General features: G+C 38.3%; 2 protein-coding genes across 3 annotated transcripts; both read left to right on the forward strand.

The window, feature by feature from the left end:
* Nucleotides 1-240: 240 nt before the first annotated feature.
* Nucleotides 241-9,473, forward strand: LOC111672260 (adhesion G protein-coupled receptor G2-like). Of its 2 annotated transcripts, none has more exons than XM_087180236.1 (14): nucleotides 241-446; nucleotides 1,570-1,640; nucleotides 3,097-3,312; nucleotides 3,535-3,703; nucleotides 4,255-4,414; nucleotides 4,533-4,655; nucleotides 4,921-5,040; nucleotides 5,526-5,565; nucleotides 5,829-5,926; nucleotides 6,201-6,316; nucleotides 7,053-7,321; nucleotides 7,906-8,011; nucleotides 8,645-8,973; nucleotides 9,071-9,473. In XM_087180236.1, the coding sequence occupies exons 1-14, from the start codon at nucleotides 241-243 to the stop codon at nucleotides 9,181-9,183; spliced, it is 2,136 nt and encodes a 711-aa protein (XP_087036362.1). In that variant the 3' UTR covers nucleotides 9,184-9,473. The 2 variants fall into 2 exon arrangements, with proteins under 2 accessions (XP_087036362.1, XP_023285407.2); XM_023429639.2 differs by having other exon boundaries at nucleotides 314-936.
* Nucleotides 9,474-13,589: 4,116 nt separating this feature from the next.
* Nucleotides 13,590-21,104, forward strand: adgrg3 (adhesion G protein-coupled receptor G3). The gene is made up of 12 exons (XM_023429668.2): nucleotides 13,590-13,701; nucleotides 13,947-14,001; nucleotides 14,423-14,510; nucleotides 14,875-15,003; nucleotides 15,985-16,137; nucleotides 16,240-16,288; nucleotides 16,378-16,469; nucleotides 16,839-16,957; nucleotides 18,051-18,331; nucleotides 19,198-19,300; nucleotides 19,500-19,825; nucleotides 19,914-21,104. Exons 1-12 carry the CDS (start codon nucleotides 13,644-13,646, stop codon nucleotides 20,027-20,029), a joined length of 1,569 nt encoding a protein of 522 aa, XP_023285436.1. The 5' UTR covers nucleotides 13,590-13,643; the 3' UTR covers nucleotides 20,030-21,104.
* The last annotated feature ends 229 nt before the right edge of the window (nucleotides 21,105-21,333 follow it).

Here is a 21,333-nt window from a genome sequence, read left to right on the forward strand (position 1 = left end):
AGGAAACCAACTAAACAAAAAGAGAAACAGTTCTAATTCTCCAGTCCATAATTTATTATATTGTAGGTGTGGTTGTGCATTGTAACCCTAGTTCTCTGCAGGCAGTAGGAGCCCTCGTGCCAAAATACTTATTCTACTGTGCTCTGCATCCTCTAAACTTCATTGTCTGGTGCAGTGGCAGAAAAGCGTAAGAAAATGTGAGAGTATGAGAAAATGGTGAAGTGATGATATGATCCCAGGATGACTGTTAGGGAAGAGAGAGAAAGCATCAAGTTTGTCTACTGGCTAATGCATCCACTCCCACTGGATCATCCACAGGTGAGAGGGAAAACAGGAACTGGCGCAGGTTGTTTTTCTGCCTCAAAGCACACATACAGTGCCTTTCCTGCATCGTGGCCACATCTGATCTGGGTTTTAAGTGCAACTCACCAGGCCTTGATTGAGAGGTAGATTCTGTCTCCTACACCTGCAGCACAATACAATAGAAATATATCTGTTGTATATTCTATTTGAAATACTGATACTGTATGTGAACATTTTTCCTGAATTGTTTTTTGTTAGAACTTTGTCATATACATATTAAACTTTTTTCATATATATTTATGCAATGACAGTGTGGTTGTATGTATGTGCATAAATTATTTTAATGTGCAGGTTTTTAACTGTTACTACTTCACTATAGGCTGGCATATCAATATAATAGTCTTCAGTGGTTTTCCGCATCAGGATTTTTTTGTACATAATTTCACACTTCTGTTGACGTATAAAATTCAAACAAACTCACCTGGTATAATTTTGTTGCTCTGATAAAAAAGATTTGCATAAGAGAAACACCTCCGGCAGAGCGAACACAAGCACTGTTGTATTCTACTTTAAACCCCCAGTCATGAGCACAGCTCACTAGTGTTTGTCTGGTTCATCCTGTTCACGTCAAAGGTAAGAAGAGAACTACTTCTCTCCTTTATTAGGATATATTATTGTGATGTTTGTTTTTGATGAATTTGATCAAAAAGAAAAGTTGAACATGTCAATTAGTTTTATAGATATAGATTTGATAGAGGGGCTTCAACTGTGGAACTGTACAAAAGTTGAAGTTTAGTTTCCTTTAATTGACCAGCAATAGGGTGAGACTCAAAAAGCCATAGCAAGTATGTCTGATGTTTGCTCTTTGAGTCTTGGATGTTTTTGAGTTTTGAATTTTAGGTAAAGTGACCCCATATTTGTCTTTGTTATTTGGGTGTAGACTGGGTCCATGGACAAGAGACAAAGACTAGCATGGGAAAAAAAATGTAATTATTTTGTTCTTTATGCATTTATACCACAGTTAGAAACTTGAGAGTAAGTTCATATTTGTGAGTATTTGTTTTCATATCACTTGCAGAACACTTTTTCAGGAATAGAAAATGAGTTTCTTTGTTGTAGCAGAGGGGACCAGTAGGCTACTGTGTTGATTTCTTGTCTGACAACGCAAAAGTATTTTCTTTTGGATGACATTTTCCTGACAGCTGAGATACACTGAAGGTATTTGTACTAAAATGTAACTTTATTTCTACTTCTTATTTATTCCAGTAGTCACAGAGGAAGAACAATGGTTCCCTTACTCCTGTTACTGCTGCTGCCTGAATCACTGGCTGACCCAAGTACGAATGTTGATTTTATTAGTTTAGCTTTTGTATACCAAAGAAAGAGTGTTTGCATCTATTCAAAATCAATGGAAATAGATATTACTTGTTTCTTTCTAATTTTTGTCTTTGATTTTTATTTGTCACAAACTTAAAGAAACAGTGTACCTGAAATTGAAAACGTATCTATTATACACCCAACCTATTCCAGTCAAAGCAGCAGCACACAGAGAGTTCATCTAGCACAGTAGAACACAACAGAACTGTCTGAGACCTGGTTCCGTGGAGTTCTCTTTGGCTATGTGCACACTAATAAGTCTGCATTTTAAAAAACGGTTTTAAAATGAAAACTTTCCCACATGCGTGAATTAGCTCCATGCCAGAATTGATAAACTAAACTAACACACCTGAAAATGCATATCACATGAACACTGGGTATGCAAGAAGCAAACTGTCTACTCTGCAGTTTGTTAGTTGTAGAAAAGGAAGGAGGAACAGCAAAGACAGTTGTAAAGTGATAAAATACAGAATTACCTGCACAACAGCTGCTACTAAAGACAACAAGGTCAGTAACACTTGGAAATCATTATCTATGTTGCATTCACCACTGGTGGTCATCACTTATAATCCCAATCAGGGAGTGATCTGGAGTAGTGCGGACGCCAGGTGTAAATCAAGCGGCAACCTCTGAGGCTAAAAAATAAAGCCAACACGGAAGTACAAAAAAACTTCAGTTCTCGGAATGGCCGCTTGAAGCTGGTTCCAAAAGCAAGTCAATCCCCATAGACTCCCACTTTAAGATGTCTTACTTTATAGGAGAAATAAACCGGTTTACAGCCTGGTACAAAAAATAGTTTTAGTCTCTATAGCTAAATTCCTCCTTCATAACAACTGTTTGGGGGGTGAATTTAAAAAAATTTTTAAAGCTTAAAGTTCTGCACAATTGAGGGGAACAGGTGGGCAATGGTATGCCTGTCACAAGCCAGCATACACCAAAGTCTCGGCTCGACACGTGCCCCTCCTCTTTGCCCATTTTTGTATTAGCCCGGAGTCCGGCAGGATCAGGTGCTGGCAAGATGGCGACGGCGTTAACAGCCCTCTCTGAGCTTCAAAACAACTCTTCAGAAACCTATGGGCGATGTCACGGACGCTAGGTCCAACTTTATTTACATTCTATGGTGCAAACGTAGCAACAGTGGTGCGTTTTAAAACTGAAGCATATTAGTGTGGATATAGCCTCAGATTTCCTCCATTTGTTGCAGTAATCCTACAGCCTACCATGTGATCATCATCTGGAGTCAATAAAATCTGAAAATGCCTGAATATTTGTAATTCTAATGTTTCCACACAATGAGTCAGCTGCTGAACCATTAAGCATTTAGAAAAATTGTATTTTTCATGTCACGGTGATTGAAGACAGTAAGATATACTGATACAATGATTGAATCTTGTCTTGTGTTTCTGTTCTCTTCAGTTTGTTTCAACATTTCAAATGGCGACATTAACATTACCCTATCAAATGCTACCATCGTTGAAAGCCGGGTTATGGGTGTGAACTGCAAGGTTGATGGACAGCCCTGCATCTTTCTGTGCACATTCAGCAATCAGACATGGTTCAATGGATCATCTGGTTGCTTAGACGCCAAAGTGACAAGGTTGGAAGTGAAGAATATATATAACATAGAACCATGTAAGTAAAGTGTCTCTCAAGTAGGCTGCTGACTTTGTACACATAGGCCTTTAAAAGTGGGCAGCACTGTCCTCTGCACTATGAAGCACATTATCTCTGATAGAGTCAGAAAGTGTTCAAAGGTACAGCAGCTGATTTATATCCATCCCCTACTGGCCTGTTTCCTCCAACAGGGTGATCATATGTCTGCATCTAATGTCTGATTACTGTGTCACTTCTCAGATAGCAATTGCACCAAATACTTTTGCAAGCAGAACGCCATCTCATCACTGATTAAACCTCTGGATAGTCTCACCGCTGACCAGAGGGAAATGATGCAACTCTTCTTCATAAGGGATTCCTGTGTAGAGCTCTTCAGTACCAGCCATCAAGTCAAGAAGGACTTTATAAAGTAAGTGTCAGTCCTGCTGCATGTATTACTCTGTGTGCTGCTGAATAGACACATTTGTTTCATTCATTCATATTATTGTCTGCACTACTGTTTGTTTTTTAGCCATGGCTGTAGGGATAGCAACGTCAGTCTGTTGATCCACCACTTTGGTCCAGAATAAAATGTCTCAACAATTATTGGATGAGTTGGCACTAAATTTGGTTCAGACATTCATGGTTCCCCTAAAGACGTTGATCTTGACTTTTCCTCTTGCAACATCAAGAGGCTGACAGTTGTGGTTTGAAATGAGATGAAATCGGATGACTTTTCATCCAGCACCATCATCAGGTCAAAATGTCAAAAAGTCTAATATTTGCTGTGTTTTATGGTTAGTGCTAATAAGTAAGCAAATGTTAGCATGCTAACAAGCTGAACTATGATGACGAATATGATAAATAAATTAAAGGATAGGGTAGTCTTTTGTAATCTATCTCTCTATACTTGCTGTAAACTTGATTTAACTGACAATCTGTTTGCACGACTGGACAACTGCTTCTTGGTTCTTTCTGCAGTGCGGAAAGACAGATAATCCATAACATCATGAGAACATCCCGGCTTGAGAATGGAGGCTCCATAAAATACAACCTGAGGATGTTGTCTCTGAATGTGGTTAACATCAGTGATGCTGAACTCAACTCTACAGAACCTAAGATCCAGATAGATGCTCCACAGGTACACTAGCTTTGATGGAGACGGTGCTGATTAATTTAAAAGGAACAGTGATGATTAAGATAGCATGACGCCACAAACTACCCAACATTGATCATCATCCTCTTATATCCACTGTTAGCTGCTGCCTGAGAATGCATCATTTGTCCCTGACATTTGGCTGCCGGTGAATGACCTGCACAACATCCCAAAGAAGGATAGGATTATTGGTTTGGTCAGCTACATGCAGCACAACCAGTTCCAAGTATATCCTCTGTCCTCTTTACTCTTGAGTTAATCTATCCTGACACCTTCATGTTTCAATTCATATAATTACATTTACAATTCAGTCCCTGTCATGGCTCTTGGTCATTATGGGTTTGACATTGAACATTTTAAATGTCTCTCTCTTTTAACAACCATTATATATATTATGATTATATAGTATTTCAATTATATCATATGCACACTGCTGTAAGTCATGGTGTCCTGTGTTTCCTGCCATGACTGTAATGAAACTGTCTCATTAGTTTAAACAGGAGAATATATCATCGATGGTCCTCAGGATTGAAGTACTTGGGGAGCCCCTTAAAAATCTGAAAACGCCAATCCAGATGATTTTTAGAGTTTCTACAAATGTACATATGGATGTAAGTCTGTTTATGCATGCACTCTTTAATATTATCAGTAGGTTCTGTCAAGATATCGGAACTGAGTAGAAGTCAAAGGTCAAAGGTCAATGTCAGGGTGACCTCACAAAATGTGGTTTTGGCCACGTGACTTCAATATCTCCATAACACATTTAGATTCTTCATATTTGGTATAAATGTTCACTTGGACTCAATGCCTGAACTGATTAGATTTTGGTGGACAAAAGTCAAGGTCAGTGTGACCTCAATAAAAACTTTTTAGCCATAACTCAAGACTGCACACAGCAATTATGACAAAATTTCACACAAATAGTTAAAATTATAGATGAATCTGGATAAACAGGGATGTAACCTGAAACTAGTTTGCGTGGCGGAGGGACACAACTACTTACTTTTGATTTATTGGATAAACTTCTCTAACTGTGCAGTATGTATGGTATATACAAGTTAATTTCAAAGCAGCTTTATATTTTTGTTTTTTACAGAATCACTCAAGGTTACAGTGTTGCTATTTTGATGAAGGCGGTAGGTGTACTGTGTGTCAGTTTATGCTGACCTAACTTTGTGATTGTTCATCTTTGATTCATCTAATTATTATGTATTAAATATGTAATGAATATATGTAATTATAGTGTCTTAGATATTAAGTGTGAGTGTTTGTGACATACAGTGGAATTTTTTTTTTAATGCCTTTTAAGGATATTTTGCTAAACAGACAGCAAGAATTAGGCCTAATTAATTAAATAAGTTAAGTTAATTAAGTTAACTTGTATTGTTCATGTTCCCAGAATGGCTCTGGAAAACTAATGGATGCGAGACGAACAACACTAACCAAACTGACATTATTTGCAACTGCAACCATGCAACACCCTTTGCAGTTCTATTGGTAAAGAGACACACTTAATTTGACTGACATGTTGGTATATTAGTAATGGTATATTATTATAACTTAGTAATGGTATATTACTATAACTTATACATAACTTTATTCATACAAAACCTTTCATAAAAGAAATAATAAATACAGCACTGGTATTATTGTTATATGAAACAATCCTGTTTCATATAACGATAACGACATTTATGACTTATTACTAGTTGTTAGTAAAAGTTTATCTGTAAATTGCGAGCAGTTAATCACTATCCCATCTTTTCTGTAGATAAGAAACTCAATTGCAGAAGAGCACTGGAAAATACTGTCATACCTCAGTTACATAGGTTGCAGCCTGTCTGCTTTCTTCACTGCTTTGTCCCTCGTGTTGTACGTCTTCAGTCGGTAGGTATAAATGTATTCTTTGCATTCTGTGCAGATATTTAGTGAGGTCCAAAAGACTGATACCAACTGAGACCAGACGATGGTATGATGTGTACAATATTTAGTGTGTAAATATTACATATATACATAATATGTAAATATGCCATGCAATGCTAAAATCCAGCAGATTCACACATGACCAAACATAAGCTACACATCGAGGGACTCAATGACACACGCCTGTCTATAACCTATAACCAATAATCACATCCATGCTCTCTGACTTTGTTCACCAATTCAGTCATTCTGGTCGGAGGTCGCTAAGAGACCCCCATCATCCTTTTCTCCTGCCTTTATTGTTGCATTCCTTTTTCTTGTAGTGTTATCACCATCTGTTCATAAGTCCAATACTGTGAAACCACAGTTAGAAATCTGTATTGCATCACTCATATAAAACAGTGACCGACTCATAAAAATAGTGTTTCATAACACTATTAGATGAAGCCCCAAACTCCACAGGTTTGAAACCCCAAGTCTTCTACTTAAAATAAAAAAAAAAGATTTTAAAAAACCCAGAAATAAACAGAAGAATAAAAAGTTACAAGTAAAGGATTCAGCTTTGGATTGGTGTTTTCAGATCATAATGCTGCAGTTACATGTTAAGAGATGATACATCCAGAATCAGAAACCACTCATCTTACCTGTTCCTGTGGGTGGATCACATGTCCCTCCTGTTCTCCTTCTCTCTCCTCCTCAGAAACCACAGACTGGATTACTCCATTTCTATTCATGTATCTCTGAGCGGGGCCTTGTTTATGCTCAATATAACCTTCCTGCTGACTGAGTGGGGGGCCACGGTGGAGCCAGACTGGGTGTGTGTATTTGTCGCAGCTTTCATGCACTACTCCTTGCTCTGCTGCTTCACCTGGATGGCTATTGAGGCACTTCACCTCTATCTACTGCTAATAAAGGTGTTTAACACCTACTACAAACACTACATGGTCAAACTGTCTCTTGTTGGATGGGGTGAGTGTTGCGAGAGTACCTACTGTATTTACTAGACGCCGTGGTGTATGTGTGATGACTGACATGATGACACCAGTATTACTAGGACACTGACAGACAGTCAGTTTGTTTTAAGAAAGACTAATAAAGGAAACTATTTCTGAGGAAATCCACTGAGCTTCCTTATTCACAGAAAGAAGGCAACTGGGGGCGTCTATTGTAGGTGGATGAAATGAATATCTCTGGATGAATGTTTTCCTTCATCAAACTCCATTGCATAGAGTATCTCCTGGAATAGCGCCCTTACGGCGGGAAGCATACTGGACTTGGTTGTCATGATTACAATTATAAACACGTGGATCGTACCAACCTTTGATGCCATGGTTACTATAATAATAGGTCTAGGCACTAAAACTACTTGGTTATGTTTAGGAAAAACTTGTGATTTAGTTAGGCTAATTTTTACGAAAGGACAGTAGCCCACAACCTCATATATATCACACACTGTAGTAAGATAATAATGTTAAACTGTGTGTGTGTGTGTGTGTGTGTGTGTGTGTGTGTGTGTGTGTGTGTGTGTGTGTGTGTGTGTGTGTGATTCTCAGGTATCCCTGGTGTAATCGTGACAGTCTCTGCAGGATTGCAGGACTTCAGACAGTTTTATGGAGTTACACAAACGACCATGGCCAATACTAACCAAACGAATGCTATGTGAGTAAATTGTAATTGCTTTTGGCAAAATATAATAATCTATTTTTTTTTTTTTAATTACTATCTGATTCACATATCTTTTGCAATTTTTCTTTTAACTTATGTTTATATGTATAAATGTAAATGTATAAAAAAAAAAAAGTTGTACTCAGAATTTACGCCAAGGTCTCCCACTGCAGCTTCAGAGATGTCCTTCATTTGTAAGTCACTTTGGATAAAAGCATCTGCCAAATGACTAAATGTAAATGTAATGTATAAGACTGTTCTAATCTTGGTTAATTGGTAGATAATAATTTGGCGAAACCCATGGGTACTGGTGGAAACATCAGTGCAGTTTACAGTAATGAAATAAAACAATTTGAATCCTTCATGGGAATGGTGGACTTCAATTATATAGAGAAGTATATACAGAATGTAAATACATTGAATGGCTACTGTAGAAAAATGACAACTATAAATAGTATCAAAAACAGGACTCATAAAAAACATAAGGATTGAAACTTAAAACGTTCATGATAATTTTTCTGTTCTTTCCACTGTACTGTACGTACCCTGTACACCCACATCTGTCTTCTCTGCAATATTAGGAATCTATATTTTGATAGTCTTATGGATTACCTGCCTGTCCCACAGCTGCTGGATCAAAGATGACTCCTTCTTCTACGCCTTGAACCTGGTGTATTTCACCCTCATATTCATCTTCAACTCTGGCATATTGATGGCAGTGGCCTCGAGCATCTGTAAGATGAAACAAGTGTTCAAGAACGGCTTGAACCATGGACGAGAGGCTGAGGGAAAGACTCACAGCGACTTACAGAGGTTCAGTGACTCCTGCAGGAGTAGCTTCACTGTGCTGGGTCTTACCTGCCTGATGGGGACCACCTGGGGCCTGGCCTTCCTGGGCTCAGGATATGTCAACTACCCCATCCTCTACCTTTTCTGTATCCTCAACTCCACACAAGGTATGCTCTCAGTTTGGTTTGAGTAGTGTTTGACTCTGAGGGCTTTTGTCTTTTACCAGCTCACAAACCCACCTAACATGTGTGTCTCTTTGTCAAGGTTTCTTTATCTTCCTGTGGGTCTGTCTATCAGTCAAGAAGCAGAAGAAGAGAAACATGGAGGACAGATGGAGTTCAACTCCAGTGAAGATTTCAGGAGTCAAATCTGACTAGACCTCCTTTCCTGTGATTGCAAACCTCCCATGTAATCCCATGTACCCATAGCAGTAGAAACTACTGCATATAACCCCGTCAACATTAACTGTAAACTTTTAATCAAACTTTTTAAAACATTTTCTATGAAATGCTACAAAATTGAAGTTATTTCCTTTGCTAACTTACTGCAAAATATTATGCATGTGTTTTTTGGATAAGATTTTTTTTTAAAGAGTTATATCTCATGCACAGTTCTTTCAGTGTTGGTGTTAAGTAGCTCAAATTAAAGTTCAGACTTGGCATTCAAATATAGTATCTCTTATTTTATTTCAAATTGAAATTGCTGCACCACGTAACTTTTCAAATGCTTACAGTCTGGACTGTATGTGACAGCTGAGTTCACATTTTAAGACAAGATGTGACAAGATAAATAAACACACCATACAAATAAAGTAATAAAAATATAATAAAAATAATAAAAATAAAGTTAAACATGAGCTCTGTCTTTTGTAGAGATTTCAGGTCTTTTTTTACCGAAATTAATCAGCACAGAAATGCGTCTCATCGCTCTTCAAAACTCAGAGGCTCTCATACTGTTAGTATTGCATTTCAAACTGTGCAAACACACTGTGAATTAATTTGTACCCCTCATACATTATAATCATATGATATGAATCAGATTTGCTGCATATCACCCTCACAGCACACTCCCAACCACCATCATGTGATAAACCATATGCAGACAGTGTTCTCACTCGCTCATGAAGGAAACCTCAAATGTGCAACAGATCTTGATGACAGTTTTTCCCCATCACACTCTCACACACTCAAGCACTTGCTGACCTTTTTTGCAGTGAACCAGCTACAAGGTATGACTAACGTTCACCACTTTGCTTCATGGTTAACTTTGGTGAAACTCCACTTAAAGATATGAAATGTTTACTGGACTCTGCATTGACAGTAGGACTAGTCCACCTTGTGGTACTCTACAAACAAGCTCGCCCCTTTTTCCCAATATTTTGAAGAATTTGGAGAATTTAGGCCTGTGACCCTCTAAGTAAAGCCTTTCTGTCACTTTTTGATACTTTTGGTTTTCACCCTTGACTTGATTCTCTCACATGTGGTTTCTGATGTGACTTTCTATCTCCTGACAGACTGTGAATGTTGCGACATCAGATCACTCTCTTAATATGAAGACTTGTCTGTCCTTTTAATGGAAGACCTGAGAGACAAGGGAGAATCATCTATGAACCTTCATGGCACAGATGTATCCTGAATTACAGCTGTGCGATATCCACTGCTAAAGCAGCTTATTTCTCTCACTTAATCAGTAACAATAAACACAATCATTTCTATTTTACTCTATAACCAAACTTAAACTTAAAAGCAGGCTTCTTGCCTTAGTTCATGATTTCTCTAGAAAAACAGTTGAGATTAGAGACTAACTTAGTTCCTTTTTCTACAGGACCACTTGAGCATTATGTTGAAAACCAGATAGTTTCTGTTTTGACAAATTTGAGACTCTATCACGTGAAACATTGTCTGAGCTGGTGTTGGCCTCTACCAGCTAAACTTCTCAACAATCGTTGGCCAGTTTTGGGATCTACAACGTTGATTATTGTTAACTTACCCCATACAACTTGCAGTGTCCCCACTAGCTTTGAGACTACTGTGGTTAAACCTCTGCTTAAGAAAGCACACCTTGATACAGGGTCTCTGAATAATTATCAACCAGTCTGTCTATTTTTCCAAAGTACTGGAAAGATTTGTGTCACAGTAGCTTTCACCCCATTATCTAACAGCAACCCTTTCAGCCTTTTCAACCTGCTTCGTCGGCCTGTCACTCCACTGAAACTTCATTAAGTGGTGAAAGATCTTCTGCTTACAGAGGTGTTGGTGTTCTTTCTGTTTTGTTGCATTACAACCTGGAATTTAGGTGAATCTTTGGTCAGCTTTGTACCATTTACACAACATGATGCAAAATATTTTTTATTGTGACATAAACAATAATTAAGACAAAATCTGTGTAAGAAAACCTGAGTGGGTAATCAGACCAAGGGAGTAAGGGACCAAGCACAGATCCTTGCTGTACTCCAGTGGAAAGAAAGTGATGCCTGGACTCTTGTCCTTGCCATGCCACTTTGAAATGTTGTGTAACTACTATGTTAAAGAAAGATTTAACAGACCCACAAAGTGAGACTGTTTGGAATGTTATTCACAGTATTTAATATAAATACCAAATAGAGAACTGAGGTGTACTCATGTTTCCCCAGTGACTTCACTGTAGTCCTAATCATTCCTGTTGGCAACCAGGGAACAATACTCATTACTCATTAAGAACTGGTCTTAATGCTACACAGCACTGATTGATAAGTTTGAAGTTTTTTGTTGTTTTTTACTGTGAAGTTATAGTCATGAACTTTTCAAAGAGAAAGATTCTGTTATGTTACTGTAATCACCTGAAACAGACAGAAAGGTCTTCAGGTCTTAAGGACCAACTCAAAGCTTGGAGCAGAGACTGAGGGAAGACTTGGAGTGACTGACAGAGGTTCAGTGAGTCCTGCAGGAGTGGCCTCACTGTGCTGGGTGTTACCTGCCTGACAGGGACCACCTCAGAATATGACAACTATCTTCTACCTTTTCAACATTCTGGACTCCACAAGACCAGCTGTCCGAGTAGCGTATTTCTCTTTCTTTCAGATTTAACCAGTCTGTATACAGTCCCATTTTTATTAGAGGTATCTGTTCAAATTCAATTTGGTCAGATTTAATTATAAATTGATGGATCTGTTAATCTTTTACCAGCTCATAAGCCCACCCAACAAGTGTGTTTCTTTGTCTTGGTTTCTTTATCTTGCTCTGGATCTGTCTGGCTGCAGGAGTGGCCTCACTGTGCTGGGTGTTACCTGCCTGACAGGGACCACCTCAGAATATGACAACTATCTTCTACCTTTTCAACATTCTGGACTCCACAAGACCAGCTGTCCGAGTAGCGTATTTCTCTTTCTTTCAGATTTAACCAGTCTGTATACAGTCCCATTTTTATTAGAGGTATCTGTTCAAATTCAATTTGGTCAGATTTAATTATAAATTGATGGATCTGTTAATCTTTTACCAGCTCATAAGCCCACCCAACAAGTGTGTTTCTTTGTCTTGGTTTCTTTATCTTGCTCTGGATCTGTCTGGCAGCTGATTAGCAGAGGAAGAGAGATATGGAGGACAGGATGATTTCAACTCCCGCATATCAATTTTGATTAGGCCCTTTCCTGCTATTAGTCTGGATGCTAAACCTTAGATGTAGTCACTGATGGCATAACTGCGCTTGTGACCACCTTCACATAACCATAGCAACAGTAACTCCCACATGTTACCCTGTTTACCCCATGTCATAAATTCCCCTAACTTCAATGTAACGTTAAGCTTTGAACATTTCCCTGTATAATTTTTTTCCTTTACAAAAACAAAATATTTTTTGTCCGGCCTGAGTCACTTCTGTCATTAACGTAAAGCTGATTTTGTCATTAAGCAAGATTATCATACAAGTTTTTGAATAACTTAATAAATCAACACAGAAGAATGGGAAAGTTGCTTTATGGTTTTTATAACAACCTTTGAAATGATTCAATATATTATAATATTATAATATTTCAATTACTCAGTTGACATGACACATTAAAGGTTTTCTAAAATTACATTTTCATTTTCTTATGTGTTTCGCCTACTTTGGAAAACATGTGCTGCAAGAGTTTCAGTTCCCCTGTCGGCTGTGGATGTCTGTGATAGTTACCATTATGAGGTTCTTTTTTCTTGTTTTATAACAACCTTTGAAATGATTCAATATATTATAATATTATAATATTTCAATTACTCAGTTGACATGACACATTAAAGGTTTTCTAAAATTACATTTTCATTTTCTTATGTGTTTCGCCTACTTTGGAAAACATGTGCTGCAAGAGTTTCAGTTCCCCTGTCGGCTGTGGATGTCTGTGATAGTTACCATTATGAGGTTCTTTTTTCTTGTGTATATGGGAAAATGGTAGAATTTGTAATCTTCCTCTTTTCTCTAGGAAGCGTCTAATGTTGGAGATCCAACAGTAAAATACAGATATCATTTGTAACTCTGAATATGTCACATTGTAAGTATTTGCATTTCTTTCTTTCAGTGATAACTCTGGAAAACAAATAAATAACAATAGCTTGGCTTCAGATGAATCTTTCAGACTGATTTATTCATTTATTCTCTGATGGGCAGATAAAACGTGTTAACAAGGTTTCCTAAAATTATCATTAAGAGTTTATAAGAACTGGGTCATTACAATACCCTTGAAAAAACATCAGATATGAATCACTTCCTGTTTGGATGCGATTTTCGACCTGACTCAACCACTACCATGTGATGCAGATGTGAAACTGCCTGCTCACCTCATCAGCAAGTAGGATTATATGAACTATCATATGAGGAACAGTGAGACACGATGTGGATTACTTTTCTTCTCATCACACTTGTGGGGCTCTCTACAACTCAAGCATCTAGTGAGTTTCACGTTTGTTTGTGTGTTTATGCTTCTGTGCTTGTGAGGTGGATACTATTTTAACTGTTTATGTATATAAATGTCGTGGATCATTAAACCAAGAGAAACATGAAGTCAGTCATGGTCCTCTGCTACATGCTGTCGGGAACCCTTACCAAACCACTTATGCAACGCTAAAACAGCAGTGGTTAAACAGTTTCAACAGGAAGTTTCTTTTCATGTTTCTCTCTCATGTCACTCCAACAGATTTTTGTGAACATGTCCTCAACGAATGTCATCAAAACAATCCCCAGTGGACCAGGTAACTAATGTAGTGGCTACTAAGACGATGCTGTAGATCTCGCACTACATATATTTGTCCTACAGTAATAGATACATGTCATTGTTCCCTGCTGTCAAGCAAATCAACTATTATAACTTACCTTAGTGCTGTCAAGGAAAAGGCTGCCAGCCTTTCTGGAAGTAAATGCATATGCTTGAATGCCACAGTGTTTTGAATTGGCTTCATCAGCCAAAGTGGTGTACAGCACAACTTTCTCAACCCATAAATAACTGTGTACAATAATCATTCAGTTAATGTCAAAGGTTTTCATTCAGCAGTACTTTTGTGAATAATGCCACCACTAATTAAGGTAGTTACAATAATATGATACTGTAGTCACAATACTGTATGAGTTATAAACCTGCATGGCTGCTGAAATATGTGAAATATGTGTTTGCAGGTGTTTTGAGGACACAGTTAGAACCTGTACAGTAAGAAACCGTTTTATATCAGACTTCATGCGTTTGAAGGTGCCCTCGTCTCAGGAGGTAAGGCTTTATTTTGGGTAACTGGCTCCCAGCTCTTGTCTCATGTGGTTCTCAGTTGGTTTTAGGGGTAAAACAATCTGAAGTTTTACTTGATGTGCACTAACAAATGAGCAGAACAGGAAAAAATGATTTACTTTGTCTTCATCACACACATACAACTGTAGAGTTCTGGTTATAATTTCCACTCTATTGTTTTCTCTTGGATGTGCTTAAAAATGATCAAATGAACAAATGTTATTTCCATAAATTGCTTTTTTTTTTTACTTATTCAACATCTAAAATCTGTTTTCTTTGGTATAGCCTACTGTATATCCAATATATCTAAATATTTTTGCATGTCTTTGTGCGTATTTATGTTTTTTAGGCTGAAGCGAGTCCTACTCCGAATCACAGGGTAAACATCCCGTCCTCAGCTCTCAAGAAAAGCAGGGGAGTAGCAACTGAGGAGGAGGTACTACTGGTGGCCACAGTCATCAACAGCACTTACTTTAAGGTCAGTAGCTCTGAAGGTACAAAACGCTAGTCTAAGGACAAGAGACCTTTTAGTCGAGACTGGTTGACCCTTATTTAATTACCCTCATTAATTCAACATGGAGATAAAGATAAAGAAAGTTAGTCAATTAAGGAAGTTTTTTGACCTTTGGGAAATTTGAGGTAAATTCAGAATGTGGGTAAGGAAGAGGACCTTAATGTTTTTAAACTCTGACACAGGCTTCTACTTAACATTTGCTCCCTCTGTGTAAATACAAGTCAACACTATTCCCTCATGCTGATTTGCAACGATTTCCATGACCTCTGTACGCTCACAATCAGCCATTGTGTCCTATGAAATTGAGGAACGGTCAGTACAGTAGCTAATGTTGCTGTAAAACCTCTACATCAGTGGTTTCCAACCTTTTCCAAGTCCACTTCAAAGTCTCCAAAATGCTGGCGGCTCACATCCAACCCCATAATGATATAAAGGCTAAATGGGAAGTTCCCAGAGCACTTTTTGTTTTCATGATAACAATTGAGCATTTAGGATTGAACTGAAAGCAGGGGAAGCTCAATTTTTCCGTTTTGTTTGACAGGGAAGGGATCACTTCTCACTTCATTATCAGTCCCTTGACTCCCTTTCCTTTTAACCCTTCTTGTTGCTAACCAGCTATCTATTTTGATACTGCAGTTTTTCGCATGGATTGAATCTTTTAGCGTGCAATCAGACTCAAATAGCAAAGTGTACGAACAACAAAAGGAGTTTTTAAAATTTTTGATGCTTTTAAAGATTCTTTTATTTTAAAACATGAAAAATATATTTTTTTAATAATTCAATGTTTTCACCAAAACTGCTACTGTTTTGCAAATGATTTGTTGGCCCACTTGCAATACCTTTGCAGACCCACCCCCAGGCGGGGAACCACTGCTGTACATGTTTTAGAAGCTGACTTACTACAAATCAACCTCACCCCGCCATTAATGTTGTGTATCCCCTCAGAGAAAAAGAGGGAGAACAGCACTCATACCCAGCGAGACTGAATACAGCAAACACACTGTTTTGGGAGGGTTAGTCCTGGCAGTGATGGCAGGGAACCATCCTGTCAGCAACCTCACACAACACATCAAACTAAGCTTCAAACACAGCGAACAGGTAAATTGATAAAACTAGCTGTGCCAGCAGAAGCAACATTTGGAAAATATAATGCACTGCCCTCTGATCTCTGATACTGATTCACTTTTGAATATGTTTCAGGTGGACAACGGGATTTGTGTGTTCTGGCAGGAGTTAGATTACAGAACAGGTAGGTTCCATATGCCAGCCTACAGTATAGGCTATTTGCTCTAAAAGATAAAAGACCATTTACAAATAACCATTGTATACATTTTTTAGGCCATTGGAGCAGAGATGGCTGTGAAACCAGTCACAGCGGATCTGAGTTTATTTGCAGCTGTGACCACCTCAGTTTCTTTGCTGTGCTCGTGGTAAAGCTATATCACTTTTCTACAGAACACTTTTCCTCAGTGTTAGTTCTGTCATCACCTCTAAGCCACCCATTACCTAAATCCCCTCCCCCAAACAGGGGTTGTGTTGTTACACAATATAATCGTGTAAAGGTGCATTTTTGTTACTTGGGGTATATAACTGGGGTGCAAAATTGTCTTGCATTTCCACAGTTTCCACTCCATTTTTCATGTGCAGGTTGATAAAGTATATAAAAACAGTTGGATAAAAATACACTTAATAGAGGTACAGACCAAATTGGTCATACAGTCTCCTAGAGAGGCCTCCATTAGACTTGTGATCTTCATTTTGAACTGAATTTTTAATACATGTTTTTTTTTTGGTTCCAGAACCCTGAATTATCAGTGGATAAAACTAATTCCGACAATCTTAGCTATATCACCTACATTGGATCAGCACTCTCCGTCTTCTTCACAGTCATCAGCTTGATCATCTATATATGCCTACAGTGAGTTTTTTGTTTCTTATTCTAAAATTCTTATTTCCATCGGGTGACTCATCCAAATATTGTAACCCTTATTTCTTGGTCGGTAACGTTCTCCAGTCTCTGTGGCTGACGAGCAGGCTACAATTTTGTTGTAGCTGTATTCTATAATCAACCCTCATCTTTGTTGTCAGTAATAACAACATGGTTAACTTGGTCAAGCTGTCATGAATAAAATAAATAAAATAAACGACTGCTTTCACAATGGAATCGATTTATATTCCTGTATTTTATTGACCCATCCATCTCAACCTGCTTTTCACATGCACTTTGTCGCTCTATATACTACATCTCCGGACTTTTTCTTTTGCTCCTGTCATCATTACTATGCTAGATGTCACCAAACAAAACAATGTAACCTGCTGCACAAAGAACCTGTGGGCTCGTTTGTAATGGCACCTGTGCATGTTCTCTCTCAGGCAGCCCAGAGGAACCGTCTTCCACTCTTCTTTGCACAGCGGTGCATGTAGACAGGGATATTTATCTTGCATGACTGATACCAACAGGAAATAACACTCAATAAAAAATGTTACACTTTATGTGAACTTTGTCCTCCTCGCACCAGTGGTGAGATCAAACCCACAACCTGTCAAAGCCTCTTTCGCAAACTTTATTTTTTTATTTACACAACGATTTCAACAATCAGCGTATGAGTGCAGCCTTTTGAGCAGCTATAAACATTTCTCTCTTCTGACAAGCTTGACAGCATGTCCCAGAAACTACTTCCCCTTGAGCATACCTCCACCTTAAAGCTTTGAGAGTACAGTCGCTCATTATTATATACATTCTGTATGACAGGAAGATCAAAGCAGGCACTGTGCTGTGGTAAAGTATTTAGTCAGCCTGCACAGGTTGAACTGAAATGCTAAATGAGTTTGACTAACATCCTTTTACCCAGAGGAGACGTGAAGAAGTGAGTATGTGAAAAAATATATATGGCAGTCCACTGGGCTCATAGGACCATGTTGAGGTGAAAGTACCTGCAGAATTTGGGTAAAAAATGGCCACATATCTGATAAATGATAAATGATAAACTGTGTGCTGTTTGTCTTGTCAGACGGCGGCGTCCAGAGAAGGCCATCGCTTTGCATATGCAACTCACAGGGGCACTGTTCTGCCTCCACCTCAGCTTCCTGCTGTGCAGCTTCTGGGTGTCGCTGATGAAGGAAAATGAGGAGAGCTTGGTTTGTAAGTCACTGGGTTTCTTGTTGCACTGGTCTCTGCTGGCCACCTTCACCTGGACGGCATTAGAGGGATTCCACCTCTACCTTCTCCTTGTCCGAGTCTTCAACATCTATGTGAGGAGATACCTGCTCAAACTCAGCTTGGTGGGATGGGGTGAGTGGAGTATGGTTAGGACAGTGTTTCTGCCAAATTTTAAAGGTGTATGAATGTGATTTCTCCCAATATACTGTTCATAAGACAGGAAAATATCCATATCCAATATACAGCTAGGGCTACCCACTGAGGTTTTCGACCACAAGGGGAGCATTAGAGTAATGTTTTGCTGTCAGGTTACACTATTTGTATCTCATGCTGTAGCATGTACACATAGTGCATGTACACTAATATGCTGAAGTCAAGATTGCCAACTGGATGAAGCAGGCTGACCCCAGATGCTGAAGGTCTTACATTCATTGCGTGTGGGCTGCTTTGTGGTTTATAGTTTGTTTTCTGGGTATATGCACCGCAAAAGCACAATATCAGCTGAAACGTTAAGGTCCTTTAACCTGCAACAGACACTTTTGGCCACTTGGGGCCAGCAGAACATCCTATAGGCGCTCATCTTTTAAGTTGATATGGCAATCATGTCACACAACCGGCAGATATGGAAGAATAAAAGCATATATCTGATTTGAGTCTCTGCTATTTCCTGACGAAAATGTCTGCTAGTTGCTAACTTCTGTCTGATGTTTGTTGATGGGTAGGTAGTGAATAGTCACTGAAAGAAGCTGCTTACTGCATCTGGGAACAATACTGATGAGAGCAATGAGAGTGAATAAAGACATATAAGAAAGGTGCAGGCAGTGATGTGGGTATTACAAATACTTGAAGGTTGATGTTAAGGTTTATTTTGCTCTCTGAATTCAATAACATAATATTAAAAACTGAGGACAGAAGTGTAACCGAATGCTCAAGCAGGAACAGTTAACCATAGTTGGGGCTTGTTCAATTAAATTCTGCACTGGCTCATCTTTCTGCAGGTCTTCCTACACTGATTGCAGTGGTTTGTGGGATTTCGGGTGTTTATGGTAAATACACTCTACAACTGAAGGATGACAAAAACACAAGTTCAATAACACAGATGTAAGAAATCAAGATTCATTGTCATGATTTTAAATGTTCAGCCATGGTGATTGATTTCTTAGCAAATACATAATCTGGTTTCACCTGGGCTCTGCTTTATTCTTTGCCTGCATGAAGGAATTCAGAGTTAACCTTTTGAATTCTTGATTTCAATGTTTTGTTGGGTTTTTTTTTTTTTTTTTTTTTTACTAACCCACAGATGCTGGATGAGCAGCCAGTTCCCACATCGGCTTGTAGTCAGCTACATCACTACTTTGGCCTTCCCATGCCTGGTGATACTGTATAATTCCTGCATGCTGGGGGTGGTAGTGTTTAAGCTTTGGAGAGTAAGAAGAAGTAGTGGAGGTACTCAAAGCAGCAGTGTCTGGAAGAAGATGAACAAAGAGAACGGGAGCAGGTTATGGAAGGACTGTGCCACAGTGCTGGGCCTCAGCTGTGTGTTGGGATTACCTTGGGGGTTGGAGACCACCACCTTCACCTCTCTCCCTGCGATCTATGTATTCACTATACTAAACTCCCTGCAGGGTTAGTATCCATTTGATCCTCACATACTGTACGCACCATGCTTTTATGATTTGCTGAAGAATTCACAGCCTTTCTTTTCCTTTCTCAGGTTTATTTATGTTCCTGTGGTCCGTGGCTTTGTCCTGCAAGTCTCGATCTGAAAACAACTCCTCAATCAGAGACCTTTCCTCTCAGAAAATAATGACGACCAGTTTCAATAATTGATATTTACAGCTAAAACATACATATTATCCATTGCCTATATTAGGTGTTTATTGACCTTTGGACTCCAGTCATATTCAGTATTCAGTTAACTAACAATAACTTAATTTGTTGATATTTAGCTGTTAAATAGAAAATAATGGAGCATGAGCAATCTAGTTATTTATTCATGCTACAATTATGATCCTTATGGTTAAAATTATATCAGATATGAAGAGGTAAATGTTGTTAATGATTTCCTGGTGAATCGATTAATAAAGAATCTCTTATTCTTTTCTGCAAAAGTGATCATTACAACACCTTTCAGGATCAGAAAGACATCTTTGTATTTAAAGCAGCTTCTAAGTTTAAAACATATTTTCTTACACTTGAGAATCACCCTCAAAAACCTTGCTGTGGCCCTAAAGTGCAAAACACAACCTTTCATAAAACAAATGGTCAAAATGGAAACAGTGTGGAGGAAAACAAGTTATAGTGCCAGAGGTCACCAAAGTTGAACACGAATGCTGACCACTGTGAAACCATTTCAATGAACTGATTTTGCTGTTGAAAATGCTGGTGTGACCAGGACTTTTAATTTGGAAAGAGCTGTTATCTGTTTTTTTTTTATCTTTTCAATCTCCAACAAGAGGGGCCCCCCATGACCCTTTGGCCAGTGGCCCTGTGTCTAGTAATCCATGTTTGTTTACAGGAGCAAGTGACAACAGTTGTCTTCATGGCCACCACTGAATTGTTATCTGTTACTTACATTCCTGCAAGTGTTCGACTCAGCCTTGGTTACTATGTTTGATAAAAAAATGAGTGGTTCATTTTGTTAATTTTTTGTGTCTGGGCTTTTGTTTTCGTCACTTTGTTAAGTGATATGTGGAGTCTGTCGTTAGTGTTGTAAATGCTGCTTTGCACTTTAGGGAGAGCGTTTAACCTGTTCTGCCGGCATGGTAGTTGAAACCATCAGATTCAAGACATACCTCAGAAACAAACGTTTTTGTTTGTTTTTTGTGGGTTTTGTTTGTTTGTTTGTTTGTTTGTTTTTACAAAAAAACTGTATACAAAATAAATAAGATACTTTTAAAAATCAGTTGGTCTAACAATTCTTTCATCCATAAAAACGTGGATTACGGTACTCACATCCTAATCAACTATTATTGATGACCAAAACATAAGAAATAAATACCCATAAAATAAAAACATAAATAAAAACAACATATAACTATATTTCATAATAAAACAGTTGAACAATCTTAACAACTTTTTTAAAAAACAACAAATTTCTGAGTGTTGAATCTCCTGTGGGATAACATACACGT

Source organism: Seriola lalandi, unplaced genomic scaffold, assembly GCF_002814215.2.
Source record: "Seriola lalandi dorsalis isolate HSWRI2012SDOR001 ecotype SW California unplaced genomic scaffold, Sedor1 jcf7180002054898, whole genome shotgun sequence".
NCBI classification, from domain to species: Eukaryota; Metazoa; Chordata; class Actinopteri; order Carangiformes; family Carangidae; genus Seriola; species Seriola lalandi.

Excerpts from the sequence above, each read along its gene's own strand:
- adgrg3 (XM_023429668.2), top strand. The coding sequence starts at position 13,644 with ATGTGGATTACTTTTCTTCTCATCACACTTGTGGGGCTCTCTACAACT. Across the intron at positions 16,289-16,377 it reads GGAGTTAGATTACAGAACAG|GCCATTGGAGCAGAGATGGC; the intron begins GTAGGTTCCATA and ends TACATTTTTTAG. Across the intron at positions 19,826-19,913 it reads TATACTAAACTCCCTGCAGG|GTTTATTTATGTTCCTGTGG; the intron begins GTTAGTATCCAT and ends TTCCTTTCTCAG.
- LOC111672260 (XM_087180236.1), top strand. The coding sequence starts at position 241 with ATGACTGTTAGGGAAGAGAGAGAAAGCATCAAGTTTGTCTACTGGCTA. Across the intron at positions 8,012-8,644 it reads ACTAACCAAACGAATGCTAT|CTGCTGGATCAAAGATGACT; the intron begins GTGAGTAAATTG and ends CCTGTCCCACAG. Across the intron at positions 8,974-9,070 it reads TATCCTCAACTCCACACAAG|GTTTCTTTATCTTCCTGTGG; the intron begins GTATGCTCTCAG and ends CTCTTTGTCAAG.